A 22,888-nucleotide genomic window follows, 5' to 3' on the forward strand; every position below is an offset into this window, starting at 1 on the left:
TAATCAAAATTAAATCAAACCAAACTATATACGGTCCGATTTGATTTTTAAATTGTTTGACTTTTTCTTGATTAAAACCAAACCAAACTGATAATTACGATCTAATTTGGCCGGTTTCATCGATTCGGCCAGATTAATGCCACCCCTATTCATGATGTTGCAATTGTCGATCATGCACATCCAGCTTTACAATTAATTAATTAGTTGATGAGCTTTTGTTGTTTCTTTCTAATTTCTTTCTTTTATCATTTTACTTCCTGTTTTTGTTATTGTGATTGTCTCCAAGATTTGAGTTGAACATTATTGTGTTGTGCAATAAGAAAAAACAAAAAAATCAAAGCTCCGTTGTCTCCGAGATATGACTTCTTATGTTCCCACAAAGACTCTGCAAGCTCCTTTGAATCCAGTTTCTTCTTTTCCTAAAACAGACTCTGCACAAGCCCATATTAGTTCTTCTGAAGCTGAACTCAAACTAAGTCATGTATCCAGTTTCTTCTTTTCCTAAAGTTCATAGATCATCCCCACTTTCAACATGCGCTTGTGAGGAATATCCAACACTTTCTCACTCTACCTCAAATTACTCTTCAAGAAACTGTAAGCATAGTCAATCTCAATCACATTCTTTAACTATACCAGCTCATTTCTCAGCTGCCACTTCAGTTTCCCCAATTAAGTGAACAACCCCACAACTGTATGCTTTGTCTATTACTTCAAGCTCTCTGTCTAATAGTTCTTGTTGCTTATCTTGATCGTCAACTTGCCTCACATCCTGGTTGCCGTTCTCATTCTTAACCAACCCGTCATCGGATTCCCCCTCTGATTGGAGCAGAGATGGATTGAGAGCCAAGCTAGGATTGAGTAGCTGTAGTGTTTGCTCTGGTTTAACAAAGCAATAAGTCCACTGGCTTAAATATTCAACTAAAACAACAGAAGGTACCAAAGTTCAACTAACTTAATTATGTAACTCATTCGTCACCAACATGATCTAAAGAAAGAAAAAGTTCAACTGTTAATGGATCGGACTCAGATAGGAGCACTTTCATGGCTTTCATTCTATCTGTAAAATTCCCAAGATGCATAGGAGCTCATCGATAGTTTTCAGCCCTGCAAACGGAAAAAACTTGAAGAAATTGTTGGGTTTGAGAGAATGAAAGGAAATGCCAGCAAGAGGTAGATATAGGTGAGATAGCGAAATATACCTGATTCGATGTTGATGACGTCTGGAGATGGCTTGAAACGGCTGGAGACGGCTGGAGACGAAGAAGATCAAAGAGGATCTGGAGATGGTTGTCGAAGAAGAAGAGCCACTCACCAACTTGTTAGAAGCCCTTGTTAGGTTCTGATACCACGAAGCAAAGACTTTTTACCTTCACATTCTCACAAAAAGATGGTTGTGAGTGAAAGACGTCGAGCACGAGCACGAGCTCGGTGCTCGTGTGGATAATTAATCCCACAAGTTCAGTCGGATTAACAATCCGCCTAATTTAGGCTTTGACCAAATTACATACAATCCGGTTTAACTTCAATTTGGGCCTCCAAACACCAGATTGGATTTAGAATCCTAATTCAACTAATTTACCCAGCCCACCAAACGAGCCCTTTATATACACAATAGTTGATTTTCCTTATACAATAATGGCCTCTTACGATACTTTATATTCCATTTGAGCAAGAATCTAAAGTTTGTTGGACTCATTTGGTGTGAAAACGATTCGGATGCATATAATACTTTGGGTTTGTGAGAGCTTATTTTTTATAATCAAAATAGAAACTTCATTAGATAAACTTCAACACTATAATTAAAGACATCAAGAAAACATTTAAAATACGAATTCCAATAGGGCAACAAACTAATATGCTAAACGTAAAATAGTCATCGTGTACGTGTGATGAGTAAGTAAAAAGTTAGAATGACTGCAACCGGGGTATAGCTTAGTGGAAAAGGGCTTTAATTTGCAGACCATAGGTCTCAGGTTTGAATCCCCTTGGCTTCATAGTTGTATGTGTGTGAGAAATCATCATCCCTTGTTGTTTAGACTATCGCTTATACTAAAATAAGATAAAAAAAATTAGAATGACTTAAATAAATAGATTGTATTTGTAACACCACGTGATGATATGATGATCTCTAAAAAATAAAGTTACTAAACATTACATTAAATTTAAATCTAATAAATATTCGAACGAAACTTGATTGTGATGTGAGTATATTTCTAACAAGATATGCTAAAAATATTTCAAAATTTAGTGCTCGTTTGATAACCATTTTAATTTTAGTTTTTAGTTTTTAGTTTTCATTTTTTGTGCTATGAGTATAGAGGAAAATGAGAGTGAAAATGGAGTGAGGATGAGAGGGAAGAGAAACAAAAGTGAAAACAAAAACTTGAAAATGAAAACAATTTCAAATAGATTTCAGTTTTTAGTTTCGATCTCTCATTCTTCCTTCTCATCTTCCCTCTCAATCCCATCTCTATTTTCATTCCCACTTCCATTCTCTTTTTTCTCTATACTCTAACACAAAAAATGAATTGGTTATCAAACCGCCCTACCTTCTCATTCAAAAATAATAACCTCAAAACTAAATGATAAACTCCTTAACAATGTTCAAAACGGCAGCGGCCCGCCTGGAGTCAACAAAGTCAACGTTATGGAACCCAAGATCATCAAACCGCGCATCAACCCTGACCCCACAAGCCACCAGCATCGTCACAAACTGCTGCTGTCGGTCGATCATGGGGTCCCCACCAAACCCAATCACCAAACACCGTCCCAGCCGTTTGATCAAATCCCTGTGCACTTCGTCCGCCATCGGATTACAATACCGATGGTTCCTGTCCGTCGACTTCGGTAAAGCCAGGTCCCACATGAGATCCAGCACAGGCAACGGAAGCAACTGGTCCGTAGCGAATCGCAGCTCCGAATTAGTCCTCGGCACCCCACCGAACATGGGCTGGTTCATAATAATCCCGCAGATCTTCAGAGGCTCGAGCTGGAGCTGGTACGCTTTCAAGCCGGAGAAAAAGACGATATTGCCCCCGCACCCGCAGCCGTACAAGTAGCACCTGGACACGTCGGCGTAGTCTCGTATCCAGTTCTCGCCCTTCGGGTCCTGGGCCTGGGCCCGGACCCAATGGATGGCGTCGAGGGCGTCGTGGTGCTGGGCCGGGAGCCGGGTCTCGGGCGCGAGGCGGTAGTTGACGGAGACGATGATGGCGGGTACCTCGGAGGAGATCTGAGAGCAGTTGGTGTGGGCGGCGGCATCGGCAGCGGAGAGGAGGATCCAGCCGCCGTGGTGGAAATAGATGATGATGGGTAGCCGAGCCACGGTGTTGTCGTTTGACGGGAGTTTGGTGGGTCGGAAGATTCTGGCCCAGGTTCGGGTTTCCGGGTTGAGCGTGACGTCCTTGGAAACGACGGGGTCCCCCGGGGTGGGGTCCGTGTTGGTGGGCGTCGTGGGGGTGGTGGCGGGGCGGGTCAGGGTGTCGGTGGCGGGGTCGTGGGATATGTTGAGGTGGTTGTACGGGTCGAATTTGGACATTTTGGTAAATTGGTACGTAATGTACGTGGTTAGCTAGCTGAAACCAGAAGCACAAAGAATGGCTTCCATTTTTATTTGATTTTTATAAAAATTTGTTGGGTTGTTTTTCAGTGGGATATTGAATTTTGAATGCAGCAACTGAGTTGATAAATTTTCTGGGTTTGAGTATTGTGTTTTATCGGAAATGTAGGAGGTTTTGTCGCATTGTCGCCATGATATTTGGGTAGCAAGTTTACACTTGTTTGAATGTTTCCATGGAATGGGCTTTTCCTTATCCAATGCAATCGGTGATCTGGTGGTACCGGACTCGTAGGAAATACAGTTTTCTTTGGGACTTTAAATTTGGTTTTTCATGAGTAATTTTTCCATGTAACCGCCGATGTTATTAATTTCCTCAGTTTATAATCTGTGTATAATAAAACACATATGATTATAACGCTAAATAATTTCTCAATTTTGAAGGCTAAGGAAAACATCTTGAATTTTGAAACTAATAATTTATATACCAAACGCAAAGAAGAAGCTATATTTTATCTCTAGACCCAACAAAACTTTCAAAAATATTTTAAATGATTTGCTTTAGATTGATGAATTTATTTTAAATATAATTTATGGGAAGCTTTTGGTGTTTTTATTTCGTATTTGATAAGTTATTGCATGAGCCCGAAGTTTGCATTGGATAATGTTGTACTGTCGCCAACCCTCACACCAGAATGTTTCATTTCATGGCTTTGTGTGAACTAGTTGCAGGGAATTTCGAAGCCTTCTTCTCAAATAAACTGTTGCTTTCACCGGCTGTGGATAATTAAATCGATTTCTATTTGCAGGTTAGTGTCTCCATGACTTTTTGCATCATCTTGCATGCCATTTTGGTTTGTTTCCCTTGGGAATGGTTCATACAGAAACCACTTGCAATGGAGCTTCAGCCATTTCTGTTCTATTCTTTTCTTCTGGTAAGGTTCGTGCACTATTATGAATCGATGCAGAGGACCAAATATTGATGCGATGAATATAATGAGGCTATTAGAGAAGACAAGGATGAAGAACTGAGGTGTTATCGTTACTGGTATATATTTGAGAGTTGTATGATTTGCATGAAGCAGACGGTGTGGATTTGCTTGCCAAATATAATGATTAACGCAAGAGGATGCTTGTTTATATAAATGCTTTTGTCCAGCATTTTGAATATAAGTTCTATGCTCCCGTTGCATGTCTCCGTTTTCATTTCTATCTCTTTCGTCATGTGAGTCGAATGAGGAGGGAGATAAAAAGAGATAACTTAAGGGGACATGCGAGGGGCAAAATTATTTGTAGGATTTTCTCAGACACTTTTTTTATGAAATACAATCAATTTGACAATCACAATTATTTTGCAACATTGGAAATGAATATTTTGTGTCATTTCAATTGTTTCTCACTTGAAAATTAAAATTAAATTGTATATAAAGATGAGTTGAAAATATGTATCCTGTCTATATTCCACACAGTTCACTAGTTTTCTAAATCTACATTCTGATACTATTTTTTATATTGAGTGAAAATATTGGAGGAAATTAAATTGATGAATTTTGAGGAAGTTTTTCCTTTTTCCATTGTTGGTTTGAATCTTTCGTGTCCATATAATTTTGATAAATTTAATGTTCCTAGTATCTCTTTATGGAAACTATCGCATTTCTCTTATGAAGGTTCATTTGTGCTGTTACTTTTCTTAGAGACCTGATAATTTTGAGGGGCCAGACAATTCCTATAGGTAGGGATGGATGCATTAAGGGACAAACGGGGATGAAGTAAATTTTCTGGGTTGGAGTATTGAGTTTTATCAGAAGTATCAGAGCCTCTACATATAAATATGGATATTTATATATGTAGATATATACGCAGTAAGGTTTGGCGCTTTGGAACCATGATATTTGGGTGAGCAAGTATGCATAATGTTTCCAAGGGGATGGGATTTTCCTTATCCAATTGGTGATTTGGTGCCACCACTGATAGGGAATATTGTTTTATTTGGCACGTTGAATTTGATTTTTAGGAATAATTTTTGTATATTACAGTTGATGTTATTAATTTCCTTGATTTATAATCATGGTTATATCACCACCACACTAAAAAAATATTTTTAGGGCTAAAGAAAAAAGCTTGAATTTTGAAGCTAATGATTTAGGGGACTGTCACACCAAATGAAAAACAGAAGCTATATTTTCACTCTCACTCATCAAAACCCATTTGAGACAAGGTACTTTAAATGATTTGCTTTAGATTGATGAATTTATTTAAAATATATTTTATGGGAAGCTTTTGGTGTTTTTATATGGTATTTGATAAGTTCTTGCATTTTAGTGAATTTGTTATGCTTTAGAACTAGTTTACCAAAAAATGGACTGTTTGGAAACTATTCACCGAATGATCTCAGGATTTTTTAGCACGGATTTGTTTGATGAGAAGTTGATGTGGGCACATTCCAGTCAGGCCCTGTTTACCATTCAAATTGGAACCAAAACAAAAACAAAAAACACATGGTTCGATATTCGTGCATAATTTTCGGAGAAAACCGAATCAAACTAGACCTATACGGTTTGAGTTTGGTTCACCCATGTTTCAATTTGGGAATATGAGAAGCTACATAAAGGTGATGGCGGCGAGCCTTTGATGTGTCAAATCGAGCTAGAGGTGAACAAAAGAGAAAAAGGAAGAGAAAAAGAAAGAAAAAGGTGGAGAAGAAAGAAAGGAGGTGTGAAAAAGGAAAATGACCATGGTTCACCTAAACGAGAAAAAATAGTGTTATAGTTGTCATTTAATTGACTATAAATTTGGATTAAGACATTTGAATATTAATTGGGTTAAACGATATAAACAGTACTTGAGGTTAAAAATATGATTCGAGCAAAGGACCCACTAATGTAGTGGTTTAGGTTAATTGTTCCCCAAGTATATGACTTCGGTTCGGGTCCTAACATCCGTGTAATATGTGTGAATTTAGTATATTATTGTCTCTCTTAATAGGAAACATCATCAAAAGAATGTGATTCTAATATTAATTGACTTTATTAGTATATTTTGATATAAATAAATAAGTAAAATAACACAACTGATTAGCCGGTTTTTTCAAGGAAAGAATAGGAAAGGGAATCAATCTAAAATGATCCGGTTCATTTTTTGAGCTTAAGTTGGCCTTTTCTTTTCTTTTTCCCTCTATTATGTTTTAATGATCAGCTGTCAAACAACCCTCTAACATAGTTTTATTAACTAGCTACGAAAAGATTAATGTGTATTCAATATTTGTTTATTGAATAGAACCGCGACAACCAATTCAAAAAATTATTAGAAAGTTAAAAAAACACTCAACAAATGTCGATCTTACTTTAACATTACTTCAATGTAAAGCTTCCAAATGACAATTTAACTTTGCTTTAGTCAAGAATAGATTAAATATAAATCCTGTGAAGTTTTACTTACATGTTTAAGTGAGCACATTATTAACATGATGAGGTGTATAAGGCCATCTTCAGCAGCAAGCTAAACTCACAAATTTTGTCATTTCCCACCCGAAAGCCATCTCTAGTAAATGGGCTAAATATGCTATATCACCAGGCCAAACCTAGTCAACCGGCTGAAGAGGCTAAGTTCTGGGCCAAACCTGGCATGATTCATGGGTGGGCTATTTCAAGCCTGCTGACGTTAGGTAACCGTTATTATTATTATCCAAAAAATTGATTTTTTTTTTTGAAAAAGTTTTAAAAAATTCATAATTTTTTTCTACAAATACCAACTGCATTTCTACATAATTTCCCACATTCTTTTCATCCTTCCTTTTACATATTATCGTTACTCTTTTCATTCTTCTACAAAATTTCCCACAATTTTTTCATTTTTTTAATACATATTATCCTTCTTCTTTTTTCATACAAAAATGCCCCCCCCCCTCCCCTCTTTCATTTAAAATGTATTTTGAATATGGTCTAAGTAGTACTTTAATTAAACTAACCAATATATTTAAAGAATATGCTATAAATAAATAAAATACTGAAGGGCTACGAATTTTGAGAAAAAAAATGATAATATTTATTGATGAAACAAAACAAGTACAAAGTTACAAAAGTATTGAAATGGGTACAATATCTTCAGTGACCAAACACAACAATATGTTGAATTGATTTGGAGAGAATTACGCCTAAACGAATAAATACTCAAACCCCTTATTCAGCAGGCGACACGCCTGTACTCAAATTAACAATATAGATCAACCGTGCAATGGCAGAAACGGCAGATCCCTATCGCAGTCGAAAATTAAAATACAAAACACAGCAAAATTCTATAGAGTTCCTGAGAATTAAAATAAAATAAAGCAAACTCCTAAAGAGTAGTAATATATTCAAACAAACAAAGAAACAGAGTCACCGCTCCACATCCTCTCCGCAACCGAAGAGACCCATAACGCCACCGCTAATGAAGATAATAAAAAGATAACGTTATTGCATTGTTGGTTGATATGATACGAATCATGATGCACGTAGTTAACCAGTAAGCGCACAAACGTGACAATAGTAAGTTGTAGTTAATGTTAATACAAATATTTGTAAATCGTCCAAATTCAGAATTCTGAGTCTCTGCATTTAGCATCGATGCATTTATACGTATTTGGAATATGGTCAATATAATTGTATTAGACAAAAACTCTCACGTTGCACCTTATCATTGTAACTTTTTCATCTCAGTCTCCCCTCCCTTCGACCCCACCTGCACTTTTGCTCTTTGCTTGTTACTTTCTTTTCTTCTTTTTTGCAGCAATTAAACAAACCCACACCACTGTCTTCTTCCTCACCCCATCAAACCCCCCTTTTTTTTTCTCATTCTTTTTATAAGCTTTTGCAGATATGAAACCCACAACCAAATTGCAGAAACCGAAAAAACAAATCATATCAAACCCACAAACAGAAAATACATCAAATCAGACTCAAGAATAAATTAAAACAAGCCCAAGAGAAAGATGTAGACGAACCCAGGAGCAGAAATTAAATCAAACCTATAATCTATACCTAGTGTGATTTTCTTTTTATGAGAACCAATTCACATGTCATATTTAAGTCAAATTAATAAATTTAAAAAGCTAATTTATTAGTATGAGACATGGCGAATTGATTTGGGAAATCAAATTCCAGGTTTTCATAATTATCAAATGATATAATTATAGGAGAGAAGGGGGAAAGGACTCATGAGAGAGGAAGAGATAGGTAAGTGATACAGTGCGAAAGGAGACTTTTTAATCTAATACAATTATATTGATGTGGAATATTTAAGTTTCATTAGATCTATTAAACCATTGATGTTTTTCTAAATGCATATAAATGCACCGATACTAAATATGGAGGGTTGGATTCTCCAAATCCAAATCTAAACAAACATCTCCTAAACTACATCCTGATTTTAAATGAATTCACCTGTTATTCGAAAAAAACAAAAAAAAAACTAAACTACATCAACTCATCAAACAACGACTGTCCCCTCTCTCTCTCTCTCTCTCTCTCTCTCTTACACGCTCCTTTTTATTATTCTTTCTTAAAGCACTCTCTCTCGCTCTCTCTCTCTCTCTCTCACTTCCAGACTTTTTTTGAAGAGTCGCTTCAGAGACTGGGAGTCTGCGACTGCTCAAAAACTGAAACTTCGAAGAAGCCCATACTCAGCCCAGCCCAGCCCAATGGCCGGCGGTGGAGGTGACCCTCCGCTTCTGCCGGCGTCTAACGGCGGCGAGTTCCTCCTGTCCTTGCTCCAACAGAAGCCTCACCTCCTTCACCACCAACAGCAACATCAACAGCAGCAACAACAATCTCCGGTGCTTGATCCGGCTGTCGCAGCCGTGGGCCCCACCCTCCCCTTCCCGCCGATACCACCGTGGGTATCATCCAACGGCCGGGATCATCTTTCTCAGCTCCCCAACCCTTCTTCTTCTTCTCTCTGGTCCACCCAATCTCCTCCTTCTCCTTTCAACTTTCTAGGGTTTCCCCAAAACCCCTATCCCTCTCCCTCTCCTCCCAATCCCTTTCCCCAATTTGGTGGAAACCAATTCCCGGGTAACCTCGCCCTTACGGACGATTTGAGAAATCTAGTAGGGTTTCAGAGTCCGAGCAATAATGCCCTCCAAAGCCAAAACCTTGCCCAGCTGAAACAGCAGCACCAAGAGCAGCAGAAGCTCAAGTTTAGTTACTTGCCCAACGACATTATCCGAAATCCCGAGCCTTCAGTGAATGCCAACACATCCTCTGAGGTTTCCAATCTCAGCAATGGCTTCGACCGGAGTCTCAATTTGAATCCGAACAATTCTTCCACTTCGAATGAGTTTCGGCATGGAAATCCTGATAATTTCAATTCTCGAGAGCAGGAACGACGGGGCGGAGGTGGAGCTGGAGCTGGAAGGGGAAAGCAATTTCAGAGGAATACTCCACCGCCTGGGTTTGGAAACAATTCGAGAGGAGGAGGGAATTGGGATTCTGGGAGTAGAAGGAGAGACTTTGAGCACAATGTGGATAGGGAAAGGCAGAGTTCAAGTGAATTTGTGAGGAACCGGGATGCTTCTTTTGAGGATGAGAGAGTGAGAAGTTTGGCAAGTGAAGACAGTCGAATTCGAGGCAATGGGGCTCGCGGATTGGGGTTCAGTGCACAGCTTGATGATCCTGGTCCACCCACTGGCGCCAATCTTCATTCGGCTTCAGCTTCAGAGATTGAAAAGTCGATGATGAATTTGAAGCATGAAAGGGATGATAAGAATGAGGAGGATGACAAGAATGAGGCGAAGCAACACCATAATTCGCGCGAAAAGGTTAAACCTTTTTTTATTTTCCTTTCTATTATGAATTTACGATACATACAAAGGTTTTGAATGCTATGAGAATTCATGAAGTGAATTTGTTTGTTTGGATTCAAGTTAATGCTTACCTATGTTAATTCTATGCTTGACACTTGTTTCAAAGCTTTTGTGTTTTGGTGAATTTGTAACTGCTCTGCTGGTTAATAAATTTCTGCAAATGATACCTATCATTCCATAGCAAACATAGTTATACATAGAGATACACAAGCAGAGTAATTTTTTGTTGTCAGACTGTTAATCAGAACGATTGGTAAAGTGAAGTCATGTCTGAATAAGCGGTCTGGGTTATACCAAACTCTTTGGCACAAGAGAAAATTATGTAATGAATGGAGAGTTTATTGGGACTTCACTTGATTATCGTTTTTGAGAAGCATCTCATTCTCATCTACGCTATATGTTAGCCATCCATATCTAACCACATGGTGCGACACCAATTCTCAAGTCAGGTCCTTATAAGAAGCCATCATTTGTGTGTGTTTATGTTCGTTAATTATTCAAACAACAAATGGTTTAGATATGAGTTACTTATAGTTTTCATTATCAGGATTCAAGATCAGATAACAGAGGACAACACCTACTTAGCCAAAGAATGAGAATCTTCAAAAGACAGATGCAATGTCGCTTTGACATAGACAGGCTAAATGCCCCTTTTCTTGCAATTTATGATTCCTTGATACCAACTGAGGAAGAGAAGGCTAAGCAGAATCAATTATTTACATTATTAGAGACATTAATAACCAAGGAATGGCCTGAAGCTCAGCTGTATGTCTATGGGTCGTGTGGCAACTCATTTGGGGTTTCTAAAAGTGATATTGATCTTTGTCTTGCAATTGATGTGGCAGATGACAACAAGTCTGAGATCTTATTAAGGTTGGCAGATATTTTGCAATCAGACAATCTACAGAATGTGCAGGTGAATCAGGGTGTCTCTCCTCATGAATTTATGTGATAGATAAAACTTTACATTTGGGCATTGGAAAATCTTGATGGATGCTACTTGCAATGTTTTGGACATTGTATTTGGGTATAAAAAATTCTTCAACGGCATAAATTTTAACTTTCTGACAAAAAATTACCCTCTGATGGCACAGAAAAACAAAAGCTGAATTATATGTTCGAGTTTAAATGATATGGAAAACTGTGCTTCTTTCGGTTGATAAGGGAAACACAAGGGGAATCTTTTTACCTACTTAGGGCTTTACCTCTGCAAAATATTGTTTGGCCACTTATACTTGATGGTTGATTGGATATATTGAAGTGGTAGAAAATTATATCTCTTATCATGGAATATTTTAAAGATGCAAGACTCTGCCTCTATATGCAAGACTCTGATATCTTATATGCAAGAATCAGGGCTGTTTTCGACCAAAAAAAAGAATCAGGGCTGTTATATGTCTTACTATTTAAGATTTATCTTATGGTTCTGTAAGCAGTATTATTCTTTTGTATAATGTCCCATTGAGTGTTGAGTGCAATGAACTGTAAAACATTATATTAGAGGAGGGGAAGATAAAATTCTGTGGTTAAGGTGTTAAACAGGGCTCTATGGTTTTGCTTTAGTAATTTATTGGTATTGCGTACTCTCAAGAATATCTTATTACCATAAAATTGTATAAATGGTTGAAAAAGATTATTAGGTATTGGTCAACTAGGTGTGGAATATAAATTTTTCATGCTTTGCTTGGCATTATGTGTTGGATTCACTTATCTCGTCCACATGAATTTCAAGGAATGCTGTTTAAACCTCCAAGACTTCAAATCTTTATCACATGTGTGCTTAAGATTGAGCCTTCTTCCCCCACCTTTTTTTTTTTCCATCTTTAAGTGACATCCTCTATCTTGACTGTTAAGTCCAGGAAATGTGTAGGTAGCTTTTTGGCTTATTAGTAACAAGGCGTTCATGAAATGCAATTCTGTATCCCACATGTTGATGCAGTTATCATACATCTAAGTCTAACTTTAGGGATCTTGTGAAACAATGTATGAATATATAACCACCTTATGCATAACCCCTTGTGTTTCTCTTAGAGTTTTTGGTGATTTAATATCCACCTTATGCATATTCCTGTTTGGTTCAGGCCTTGACACGTGCTAGGGTTCCCATAGTAAAGCTTATGGATCCTGTCACTGGTATCTCCTGTGACATATGCATCAACAATGTTTTGGCTGTTATAAATACAAAGCTTCTTCGTGATTATGCAAACATAGATGCAAGGTTACGGCAGTTGGCTTTTATTGTGAAACATTGGGCCAAGTCAAGAGGAGTCAATGAAACTTACCAAGGAACCCTATCTAGCTATGCGTAAGTTAACTTTTGAGTTTCACCTTCCCAACATTAGCAACACAAGGTTGGGAGATACTTTTGTTCCCTTTAGCATGAAAATCTAAATGTTTGCCTTTTCATTTTCAGGTATGTTTTGATGTGCATTCATTTCTTACAACAGCGTAGACCTGCTGTTCTTCCCTGCTTACAGGTATGTCTTCCTAGTTGCTTCAACGAGAGGCATGCAAGGCATATATGGACATCATAGTTCAGTATCGTTCTATTTGTGTGTTTAAGCACTACCTCTGTTCTCTTTCAGGAAATGCAGTCAACATACTCTGTCACTGTCGAGAACATCGAATGTGCTTTCTTTGATCAAGTAGACAAACTTCGAGATTTTGGATCCAATAACAGGGAACCTATTGCTAAACTGGTGTGGGCATTTTTCAATTACTGGGCATATGGTCATGATTATGCAAATTCTGTCATATCTGTTCGTACAGGAAGCATACTCAGGTGAGATATGGAATCTGTTATGTTTTATTAAGATAAGTAACTTAAAATATTGATTCATTATATAATTATTACTTAACCTGTTTAGTTTCTTTCTTTTAAGTGTGTTTTGAATGGAAGGACAGTTAAATTGTCATCACTGGAATATTCTAAGTATTTTGAGAACATTTGCATGTCTTACCATGAAAATTATTTAACACCCCCCCAAAGAAAAAGAACTTAAGCTATGATGTTAATTTGTTCAGCAAGCGGGAAAAAGACTGGACAAGGAGGATTGGGAATGATCGGCATTTGATATGCATAGAGGATCCTTTCGAGATATCCCATGACCTGGGTCGAGTGGTGGACAAGTACAGCATAAAAGTTTTAAGGGAGGAATTTGAACGTGCAGCTGAGATTATGCAATATGATGCAAATCCTTGTGTGAAGCTCTTTGAACCCTACGTTCCTGGTGTTTAATTGTTTACTAGTTGAGTATAATTTTGGTGAAGCAGCTATGGTGAATGAAATAAGCCAAGATTGTAAAGTACTGTGGTGCCCCATTTTCCATCTTTCTGTGATGTTTATAGCTTGTTTAATGTCTTAGGCTTTATTTAAATGTTGCTCATTGTAAAAAAAAAAAAAAAAACATTTTTGTTTATATAAATTTTATTCTTGTGATATCCCAAGAGGTTTGATGCAATGGTATGTTAATCTAAAACAACTACAGAAAATGATGAGAGTAAGCTGTTGAACTCTCTGAACTTGTACTCAATTTTCAATTTGCCCCATTGATGTTTAAAAAAAAAAATTAAGGGTCTAAACTATTTTATTTAGCCAATGTCCCCCTATCGTCAAATTTCCTAATATTTCATCCACTTCTCCATTAAGTTTGAGGGCAAAATTGTTCATTCCGTAACCTTCTCTCTCCACATCCTCCTCCTAAGTTTCAGGCAGGCGCCACGTAACCCCAACCCATGAAGCCACCACTCCGGTCCACACATCCACCCTAACCCACGCAGCCACCACCCCAGAAGCCATCTCCAACCAGCAATCAACAAATTCAGGGGCAAATTGAAAACTGGGTACAAATTTAGCCCCGCAGCCACCACAAATTGAAAACTGGCTGAATTGATAGGAAAAATCTCGTATATACATACAAAACATCTGGATGTCTTTTTGTCAAAGGAAGCAGGTAAAGCATCTACCAGTTAACAGTTGTGGGTCCATACTCCATAGATAATCAAACTTGTTTCTCAATTTCTCAATTGCCACTTCCGAAACCTATCTCCACCTCAACAATTCTCAAGTCTCAAGAACAAGAAGCCAATCCAATGGCAGTTGATGGAAATCACAGTGAACTCCCACAAGTTCTGGTACTTCTCCCACCTGGGTGCTTCACTCTCTTGGAGTCCAACTACTCCCACAAGTTCAACTTCCTCAAAGCTTGGGACTCTCCTCTCCCTCAAGACCAGTTCTTGGCCGCACATGCAGGCTCTGTTCAGGCCTTGCTGTCCTCTGCCAATGGACCAACCATCACTGCCAATATACTACAAATGCTGCCCTCCTTGAAGGTCATTGTCACCACCAGCGCTGGCATTGACCATGTTGACTTAGCCGAGTGTCGAAGCCGCGGTGTTGCCATTGCCAGTACCCCTAAAATCTTCACTGAGGATGTTGCTGATATGGCTGTGGGGCTGCTTCTTGATGTCATGAGAAAGATTTCGGCTGGGGATCGGTATGTCAGAGACGGGCTTTGGGCTACCAGAGGAGACTATGCTCTCGGTTCTAAGGTCAGCAGCATTCATTTCTAGCTCACATGCCTTAATCTTTTCTGTGTTTTGGCTTGTTTCCTTTGGTTATGGTTGAAATCAGTTGTTCCTAGTTATGCATTCCCTTTCAATGTTTAGATGAAAACAATCACAAATGTAGTGTTTGATTAAATATCTTTTAACAAAAATGATTTGTGGGAGCTATTCTGGTGTTAAATTAATTTTAACAACGTCAGTTCTTTACCACTTAATGATTATGTTATGCGTTGAAATTTGTCAACAGATAATTGAAATCCTCTTTTGTTTAAAGTAAATTAAAGTGGTTTTTATGATTGGAAATGCCAGATAAGAGGCAAACGAGTTGGGATTGTCGGATTGGGAAATATTGGCTTAGAAGTTGCCAAAAGACTTGAGGCCTTTGGCTGCAACATATTGTACAACTCAAGGACGGAAAAGCCATTCGTTTCATACCCTTTCTATTCTGATATCAGTGAACTTGCTGCTAACAGTGACGCCCTCGTCATTTGTTGTGCATTGACTGCTGAAACCCACCACATGATCAACAAGAAAGTCTTGTTAGCGCTGGGAAGAGATGGCGTGATTGTAAACATAGGACGCGGAGCTATCATCGATGAGAAGGAAATGGTGCGGTGTTTGGTGAAAGGAGAGATTGGAGGTGCTGGTTTGGATGTGTTCGAGGATGAGCCTGAAGTTCCTGAAGAGCTCTTTGCATTGGACAATGTTGTACTGTCGCCACATTATGCTACCTTCACACCAGAATGTTTCATAGCTTTGTGTGAACTAGTAGCAGGGAATTTCGAAGCATTCTTCTCAAATAAACCGTTGCTTTCACCGGCTGTGGATAATTAAATCAATTTCTATTTGCAGGTTAGTGTCTCCATGACTTTTTGCATAATCTTGCATGCCATTTTGGTTTGTTTCCCTTGGGAATGGTTCATACAGAAACCACTTGCAATGGAGCTTGAGCCATTTCTGTTCTAATCTTTCTTCTAGTAAGGTTCGTGCACTTTTATGAATTGAAGCAGGGGACCAAATATTGATGCGATGAATGGGGCTATTAGAGAGTACAGAGATGAACTGAGGTGTTATCGTTACTGGTATATATTTGAGAGTTGTATGATTTGCATGCAGCAGACGGTGTGGATTTGCTTGCCAAATATAATGATTGTTAACTCAAGAGGATGCTTGTTTGTATAAAATAAGTTTTTGTCCAGCTTCCTTGAGCATTTGGAATATAAGTTCTATGCTCCCGTTGCACGTCTCCGCTTTCTTTCTATCTATTTCCTCATGTGAGTCACGTGAGGAGAGAGATAGGAAGAGATAAGGGGGACATGTGAGGTGCAAAATTATTTGTAGGATTTTCTTAGACACTTTTGTTATGAAATACAATCAGTTTGACAATCACAATTATTTTGCTGACACTGGAAATGAATATTTTGGGTCATTTCAATTTTTGCTCACTTGAAAATTAAAATTAAGTCATATATAAAGATGAGTTGAAAAGATGTATTATGTCTATATTTGACACGGTTCATTAGTTTTCTAAATCTACATTATGATATTATTTTCTATATTGAGTGAAAATATTGGAGGAAATTAAATGGATGAATTTTGAGGAAGTTTTGCTTTCTTCCATTGTTGTTTTGTGTTTACACCCAAATTAAGCAGCCAATAAGGACAAGACACGTGGAGGAAACTGGGCTTGGTCAGAGGCACCCTCGGCACCCTACCTACCGATCTCTCCATTAGGGCAACGCCCTCTCCTGGGACACGTGGCGCGCTCCCAAGTGACGCCCACAGTCCCACATCGAAATAATCAACAAAATGCACACCTCCCAAGAGCTATAAAAGGAGGCCAACTATCCCAAAATGGAGGTAATCAGAACTTACGGCATACAAGCCTATTGATCTGTCAGTTGAACTTTCTATTCCCGAACTTACTTAAGCATCGGAAAGCCTTCGGCCGGTACCACACCGGTGCCCTAGGTCCTACCGTGCGTTTGCTTTTATTGCAGATCGCACAGTCTACCGAAGCATCAAAGCTACCGAAGATACAAATTTACTAAGTTGACCCTCTAAGTCAGGAAACCACTTTTTGGCGTCAACATTTTGAATATTTGTGGCCATATAATTTCGATAATTTCTTTATAGCAACTGTCGCATTCCTATATGCCATCATCCTAAGGACCAGACAATTCCTAGGAATCATACTACACTATAAGGAGGATTCTGATAATGATAAGGCTGCCATACGGGAGGTCTAGAAGGAAGCTTCAGAGAGGAAAATGAAGAAATTAACGCTAGTTTATCTAATCTTTACTTCCTGGCCTACAAAATAAGAACACACACAAATATTTATCAATTTTGGTTGATGCAGAACTTGTAAAAAGTCTAAAAAATTATTTGATATCATTTAAAATAATTTAGGAGATTGAGAGGATTTTAGGGTTAAGGCTTCGCTTAAGGATGAGATTGCAAATAGTGAGATTAAAAATACGGGTTATATAGGTATGTCCAGACAGTAGGGATGGGTAGTGTTCATATTGGCCCGACAAAAGTGGTGGTCATGCGCGAACTACCAATATGTACCCATGCCTCATTTAGGTTCCAGAGAAGAGAAGGTGAGAAAAACGAAATGGGTCTCTGGGTTTTAGAGAAGAGAAGGTGAGAAGAACTTGACTTCAATCCCATTCCAAATAACCTTGAAAACCCATTGGTTGAAACTGATGGGTTGGATATGATTTTAGAAGACGGTAGTGGAAAGTGTTCGAACAAATATGTCACCTCCTTAATCGAAACATCGTTTTGTGGTTTGTGTTAGATATTGTTTTTTCTTGTTGGTCTAACAACAATCAGTTATACAATTATTTAATTCTAATAGTTAAATAAGCACAACAATAGTAAAATAAATAAATAAAACGAAATTCAATAAAACAATAAAGAAACCATGACTGTTTCTGCAATGTAAAGAGCTTCTATTGCACTTTCACCTTTTCTTTCATTTTTGTAGAAATGTCACCTAAACTTATACTTCAATTTGTCACCTTAAAGAAAAATTTAAGAGAAATGACACCATAATTTTTCAAAATCCATGATTTGTCATTTGACTTTTATATCATCCAATTTTCCATCTATTTTTAAGGTTAATTTAGTCTTTCTATTTTAAAGGGTATTTTAAAAATGGAAAAATCATTATAATGAAAATCGTATATCTTTTAAACAATTAAAATTGAAGAAAAAATCTCACCTTACCCCTTGTGTGCCACCGTCGGCTCCAACCAACCCTGCCCACCTTGAAATCCATTCCCCCTTCCAAGGACGGAACTGTGTATAGGCTCAGGTGGCCTCTAGCCCAGTGCAAAAATTTTAAAATATTAAACTGAGTGCAGATTTTATACGGTTATTTTGACTCCCAAAAATATTAGCCCATCATCTGTGCCTAATGTCAGCCGAACATGTTCCCTTGTCTTGTGCTTTTTTCTTTTGTTTAATATTAGTTTGACAAAACAACAAAGCTCATCACATTCCTTGTCTTTAATATAATAAACTAATAAAAAACATTCTTCTCTTCTCCCATCGCACATACATTCTTCTCTTTTCCCTATTAACCTTCAGCTCTCTTCTCTGTTTTCGTTTCTCTTGGTCTTACTCTTGGCGATACTGATTTCCTCTTGCATCTTGATAATGAATGAGCCGGCGATACTGATTTCCTCTCAAGAGGTAAACTTCATCATTGTAGTTTTTATTTCAAAATTCAATTTATGTGTTTATGGCGCATTTGGTAAATGATAAAATGTCATTTTAAATTAATATTTGGGTTTATATGTATTTCTACAGGTATTGAGAAAATAAGGAAATTTGAAATTGGAATTCTACCAAAGGCTACAATACACTCTTCAGGTACAATAATCTTATTGATTTTTTTTAATTGAAATTTTGGCGTATGTTATCTATAGTTCTTGATGGTATATGGCAGTAGATGCAATTTGCAAATGCAATGCAATAAACTATTACATATTTTGCTTTATGCAGTTTGGATTGCATATTTTGGATTGCTGATTGCGTTAGCATTATTGCTTCTCTATCTTTATAGTATTATTTCTTGTTTGGACATAATGTCAAATGATGATAATAATAGATTGACAAAGAGAGGAAAAACTATTGATTCATTCTTTAAAAAAAGTGGGAATGATACTTCGATTCCGGAAGAACCTACTCATCTTGAATCTCAAATAGTTGGCCCTAAAGAATTTGATGCTACTTGTTTAGAACGGGATCCAGGGAAACGCATTGCAATTTGTGAATACCCCATTAATCAACATGATGAGGTTCGAAGGGCTTATATCAAATTGGGGCCTTATCAACCTAAACTTTTTGAGTATCGAAGGACCGTGTTCGGGCAACAGTGTTAAAGACTTGCGTTTGTTTGAGATGTCAGCTAGAACTTTTTAAGTTTGACCAACATCATGGTATCTTTCAAAACATGTCTACTCTTTCTGAACTATGTCTAGGATTCATCAAAACGAACAGAGCAAAGACTTATTATTTGATTGATAGGTTGATTCGTTTAGTGTTAACTCTTCCAGTATCTACAGCAACTACAGAACGAGCATTTTCAGCTATGAAGCATGTTAAGACTGTACTTCGCAACAAGATGGAGGATGAGTATCTTGCAGATTCCCTTATTGTCTATATCGAGAAAGAAATTTCTGTGAACATTGATTCAGATTCAATAATTGATGACTTTGATGCACTCAAGGAGCGTAGGGTTCCACTTCATTAGGTAAGCTCTTTTTTTTTTTTAAGCAATGTATTATTTGTTTGAGGTTTGACAATGTGTGTTTAATTTGGTGTTTATGTATATATTACTTTATGACAAACAAGTTTATGTTAGATATCTTATTGGAAAAAAAAATTAGCCCACCCCTATAAAAATTCCTGGTTCCGTCCTTGCCCCCTTCCCTCTTCATAGCCCCTTCCTCAATTCACCATTCTCTCTTCCCCTTCCTCCTCTCTCTACCACGGAACACCTTCCCTCAGCCCACCCAAACCAAGTCCACCTTCTTCTTCGTCTTTTTTCTTTTTTAAAATTGTAGACATGCTCAATGAACACCATAAAAAAATTTATACATGCTGAGAGAGAGAGAGAGAGAGGGTCCTATGCAATGTGTATCCTTTTAAAAAAAAAAAAATGGAAAGACCAAAATACCCTTAAAATGGATGGAAAATTGGATGGTGTTAAAGTTAGATGACAAATCATGGATTTTGAAAAATTAAGATGACATCTCTCTTAAAATTTTCTTTAGAGTGACAAATTGAAACAGAGGCAAGTTCAAACGACATTTATGCAAAAATCCCTTTTCTTTTTCTAAACTATTGCTCAAAACTTATAAAAGTCGGCCCAACGACATTTAACCGACAAAATCCCAAGAAATATCGAAAGACCACAGAAAACATGAGGCTCATCCGCCAGCCCATACATCAGCAACAATGGGCATTCAGAATTCATTGCATATATAGTACCATCTTCACCTACTATTTGGAGCACTTAACTAATTCCTTCCCTATTTTCCACATGGTAGTAAAAATGAGCATGATTTAGTGAAATATTCATCTAGGCCTTCAAATGTTTTCCGCATTCTCTGTTTGGGTAAGGTAATCTATAATTTCTCGTAAATGAGGAAAAATGCTAAAGTGATTACATTGCTTGATAATTGATAATTATGTTTACTCGTTGCATCAAATTATTATGATAAATATTCAGTGACACGTTTATTCAGATAGTTAATGTGGTTTAAAAAAAGGTAATGATCTAGTGTTATTTATGCCCGTCGACAAAAAAATAGGAGTTATTTATGCCTTAAAACAAAATGTTCAATTCAATTCAATCATACACCATTCTTCTGATTCTACTGTTTCTCTGATGCAAATTTCAATGAGGCTATTATTTTTGTGGGGTCCCTCGGCCATATGATGCCCTCTAGATCATGAAAATATTATATACTGGTCTTCTTCTACATTTGAAATTCTATCTAAAACATATGCTCATGCTATACTATAATGGTCCAATCCCAATCGCAAGACCTCCCACAACTCCTGATTATTCGCCCTCCATCATCCTTGGCAATTGCTGAATCTCAGTTGTCTCAAAAATTCCATCTCCTCAAAGCATGGGAGTCAGAACCCCCTCTAGACCAGTTCTTGACCACCTATGCCATGCTTCGCTACCCTTTCACTCAGGTCAGTGCAGACCTCCTCCGGCTGCTTCCGGCACTCAAACTTGTTGTCTGCTCCACTGCTGGGGTCGACAGCATCGACTTGGTCGAGTGCCGGCGGCGTGGAATATCAGTGACCACTTCTGGGAGTGCATTCTCAGAAGATGTTGCTGATACTGCCGTAGGGTTGCTCATTGATGTGCATAGAAGAATCTCAGCAGCAGATCGGTATGTGAAAGGGCTTTGGACTAGCAAAGGAGATTATCCTCTTGGTTCCAAGGTAATGCTAGCTAGAGAGATCTCATTTACTAAGTTTCTAGACCACATATGTACATTAGTTGATGGCTGTTGATTTGTTAATTAACAGTTAGCGATAATAATTGATGTAATAAGTACACGTCCATAACTCACAAACACCCTAGTTGATCCTTTGATATTAAATGATTGATTGACTCTCTATATATTTTCTTATTATTTATGTAATATTAATTGTCAACTGGTAATTGATTTCAGTTAGGAGGCAAGCGAGTTGGGATTGTTGGATTAGGAAACATTGGCTCTGAAATTGCTAAAAGACTGGAGGCCTTTGGGTGCATTGTCTCATACAACTCAAGGAGCAAAAAACCATCTTTAACATACCCCTTCTATTCCAGTGTTCATGAACTTGCAGCCAATACTGATGCCCTCATCATCTGTTGTACATTGACAGACCAAACCCGCCACATGATCAACAAGGAAGTCTTATCTGCACTGGGAAGAGAGGGAGTGATCGTTAACGTTGGACGGGGGGTTATTATTGATGAGAAGGAATTGGTGAGGTTTCTGGTGCATGGAGAGATTGGAGGCGCTGGTTTGGATGTGTTTGAGAATGAGCCTCATGTTCCTGAAGAACTCTTTGCTTTGGACAATGTTGTTCTGTCTCCACATAACGCTGCTTTTACTCCCGAATCTGTAGAGAGTTCGAGTCGAATAGTTATTGCCAATTTGGAAGCTTTCTTCTCAAATGAGCCTTTGGTTACTCCATTCATGGATGACTAAATTTGATTTTATGTGTTGTTTCCTTTAATTTTTTCAGACATTTTGTTTTTGGCTGAACTCTGTTCTTGTGGAAGTGATTCCTTGGCTTGCAAGAAGCTATGAAGTACAATGACTCTGATTATCTCATTTGACTGGCAGTTTTCATTGTTCTTTATTTCCAACATTCTCTTAAGCTTGTAATATCTCTTTGTAAAATTCCTTTAGATCAAACCTTAATTATAAAAGCCAGCCAAGACAACACATGAAATGAATACCACAGAAAAAAGATAGGCTCTCAGACACTCTCCACCGACTCAGGTTTGCTTTGAAGTTGCAAAAAGATAGGCCTTCTATTCCAGTGGATGATTTAGTATATTGGCCAATGAAACGACAATCAATTATAACATAACTTTTTGCTCCCTTAGTTTTGGCCAACAGCCAAACGACAGTTAACCGACACGAAATGCAAAATGCAAAAATAAAAATAAAAATAAAATACAGAACACAACATCAAATGAATACCACAGAAAAACAAGAGGCTCCCACACACCCCATCTCCTCCACCAACCCTACATCAGCAGCAATAAAGTTGATCACACAGTGTATTCACCTACCATTTTCAGTACTTCTATCTATATTTTCCAAGTTACTAAAATGAGGAGGATGGAAAGTGAAATATTCATCTGGGCCTTCAAATGAAAGGTATCT

General features: G+C 37.7%; 4 protein-coding genes across 7 annotated transcripts; 3 read left to right on the forward strand and 1 right to left on the reverse strand.

The window, feature by feature from the left end:
- Nucleotides 1-2,446: 2,446 nt before the first annotated feature.
- Nucleotides 2,447-3,634, reverse strand: LOC110766506 (alpha/beta-Hydrolases superfamily protein). Its single transcript, XM_021969850.2, has one exon. The coding sequence runs from the start codon at nucleotides 3,536-3,538 to the stop codon at nucleotides 2,579-2,581; it is 960 nt and encodes a 319-aa protein (XP_021825542.1). The 5' UTR covers nucleotides 3,539-3,634; the 3' UTR covers nucleotides 2,447-2,578.
- A 5,269-nt stretch (nucleotides 3,635-8,903) lies between these two features.
- On the forward strand, nucleotides 8,904-13,838 carry LOC110766553 (Nucleotidyltransferase family protein). 2 transcript variants are annotated; one of them, XM_021969891.2, is made up of 6 exons: nucleotides 8,906-10,352; nucleotides 10,945-11,313; nucleotides 12,479-12,702; nucleotides 12,811-12,874; nucleotides 12,983-13,179; nucleotides 13,422-13,838. In XM_021969891.2, the coding sequence occupies exons 1-6, from the start codon at nucleotides 9,234-9,236 to the stop codon at nucleotides 13,633-13,635; spliced, it is 2,187 nt and encodes a 728-aa protein (XP_021825583.1). In that variant the 5' UTR covers nucleotides 8,906-9,233; the 3' UTR covers nucleotides 13,636-13,838. The 2 variants fall into 2 exon arrangements, with proteins under 2 accessions (XP_088104522.1, XP_021825583.1); XM_088248396.1 differs by lacking the exon at nucleotides 10,945-11,313 and having other exon boundaries at nucleotides 8,904-10,352.
- A 170-nt stretch (nucleotides 13,839-14,008) lies between these two features.
- LOC110766557 (glyoxylate/hydroxypyruvate reductase HPR3) lies at nucleotides 14,009-16,355 on the forward strand. 3 transcript variants are annotated; one of them, XM_088248398.1, is made up of 3 exons: nucleotides 14,009-14,948; nucleotides 15,273-15,815; nucleotides 15,942-16,355. In XM_088248398.1, the coding sequence occupies exons 1-2, from the start codon at nucleotides 14,490-14,492 to the stop codon at nucleotides 15,795-15,797; spliced, it is 984 nt and encodes a 327-aa protein (XP_088104524.1). In that variant the 5' UTR covers nucleotides 14,009-14,489; the 3' UTR covers nucleotides 15,798-15,815; nucleotides 15,942-16,355. The 3 variants fall into 3 exon arrangements, with proteins under 3 accessions (XP_088104524.1, XP_088104523.1, XP_021825594.1); XM_088248397.1 differs by having other exon boundaries at nucleotides 15,946-16,355; XM_021969902.2 differs by having other exon boundaries at nucleotides 14,011-14,948; nucleotides 15,974-16,355.
- A 4,492-nt stretch (nucleotides 16,356-20,847) lies between these two features.
- On the forward strand, nucleotides 20,848-22,327 carry LOC110766518 (glyoxylate/hydroxypyruvate reductase HPR3). The gene is made up of 2 exons (XM_021969858.2): nucleotides 20,848-21,443; nucleotides 21,677-22,327. The coding sequence occupies exons 1-2, from the start codon at nucleotides 21,009-21,011 to the stop codon at nucleotides 22,199-22,201; spliced, it is 960 nt and encodes a 319-aa protein (XP_021825550.1). The 5' UTR covers nucleotides 20,848-21,008; the 3' UTR covers nucleotides 22,202-22,327.
- Nucleotides 22,328-22,888: the final 561 nt, after the last annotated feature.

Source organism: Prunus avium, chromosome 2 (genome assembly GCF_965620075.1).
Source record: "Prunus avium chromosome 2, drPruAviu1.hap1.1, whole genome shotgun sequence".
In the NCBI taxonomy this organism is placed as follows: domain Eukaryota; kingdom Viridiplantae; phylum Streptophyta; class Magnoliopsida; order Rosales; family Rosaceae; genus Prunus; species Prunus avium.

Coding starts and splice junctions, on each gene's coding strand:
- LOC110766506 (XM_021969850.2), bottom strand. CDS start 3,538: ATGTCCAAATTCGACCCGTACAACCACCTCAACATATCCCACGACCCC.
- LOC110766553 (XM_021969891.2), top strand. CDS start 9,234: ATGGCCGGCGGTGGAGGTGACCCTCCGCTTCTGCCGGCGTCTAACGGC. Junction 11,314..12,478: donor ACAATCTACAGAATGTGCAG/GTGAATCAGGGT, acceptor TGTTTGGTTCAG/GCCTTGACACGTGCTAGGGT. Junction 12,703..12,810: donor GGAACCCTATCTAGCTATGC/GTAAGTTAACTT, acceptor TTTCATTTTCAG/GTATGTTTTGATGTGCATTC.
- LOC110766557 (XM_088248398.1), top strand. CDS start 14,490: ATGGCAGTTGATGGAAATCACAGTGAACTCCCACAAGTTCTGGTACTT. Junction 14,949..15,272: donor ACTATGCTCTCGGTTCTAAG/GTCAGCAGCATT, acceptor TGGAAATGCCAG/ATAAGAGGCAAACGAGTTGG.
- LOC110766518 (XM_021969858.2), top strand. CDS start 21,009: ATGGTCCAATCCCAATCGCAAGACCTCCCACAACTCCTGATTATTCGC. Junction 21,444..21,676: donor ATTATCCTCTTGGTTCCAAG/GTAATGCTAGCT, acceptor AATTGATTTCAG/TTAGGAGGCAAGCGAGTTGG.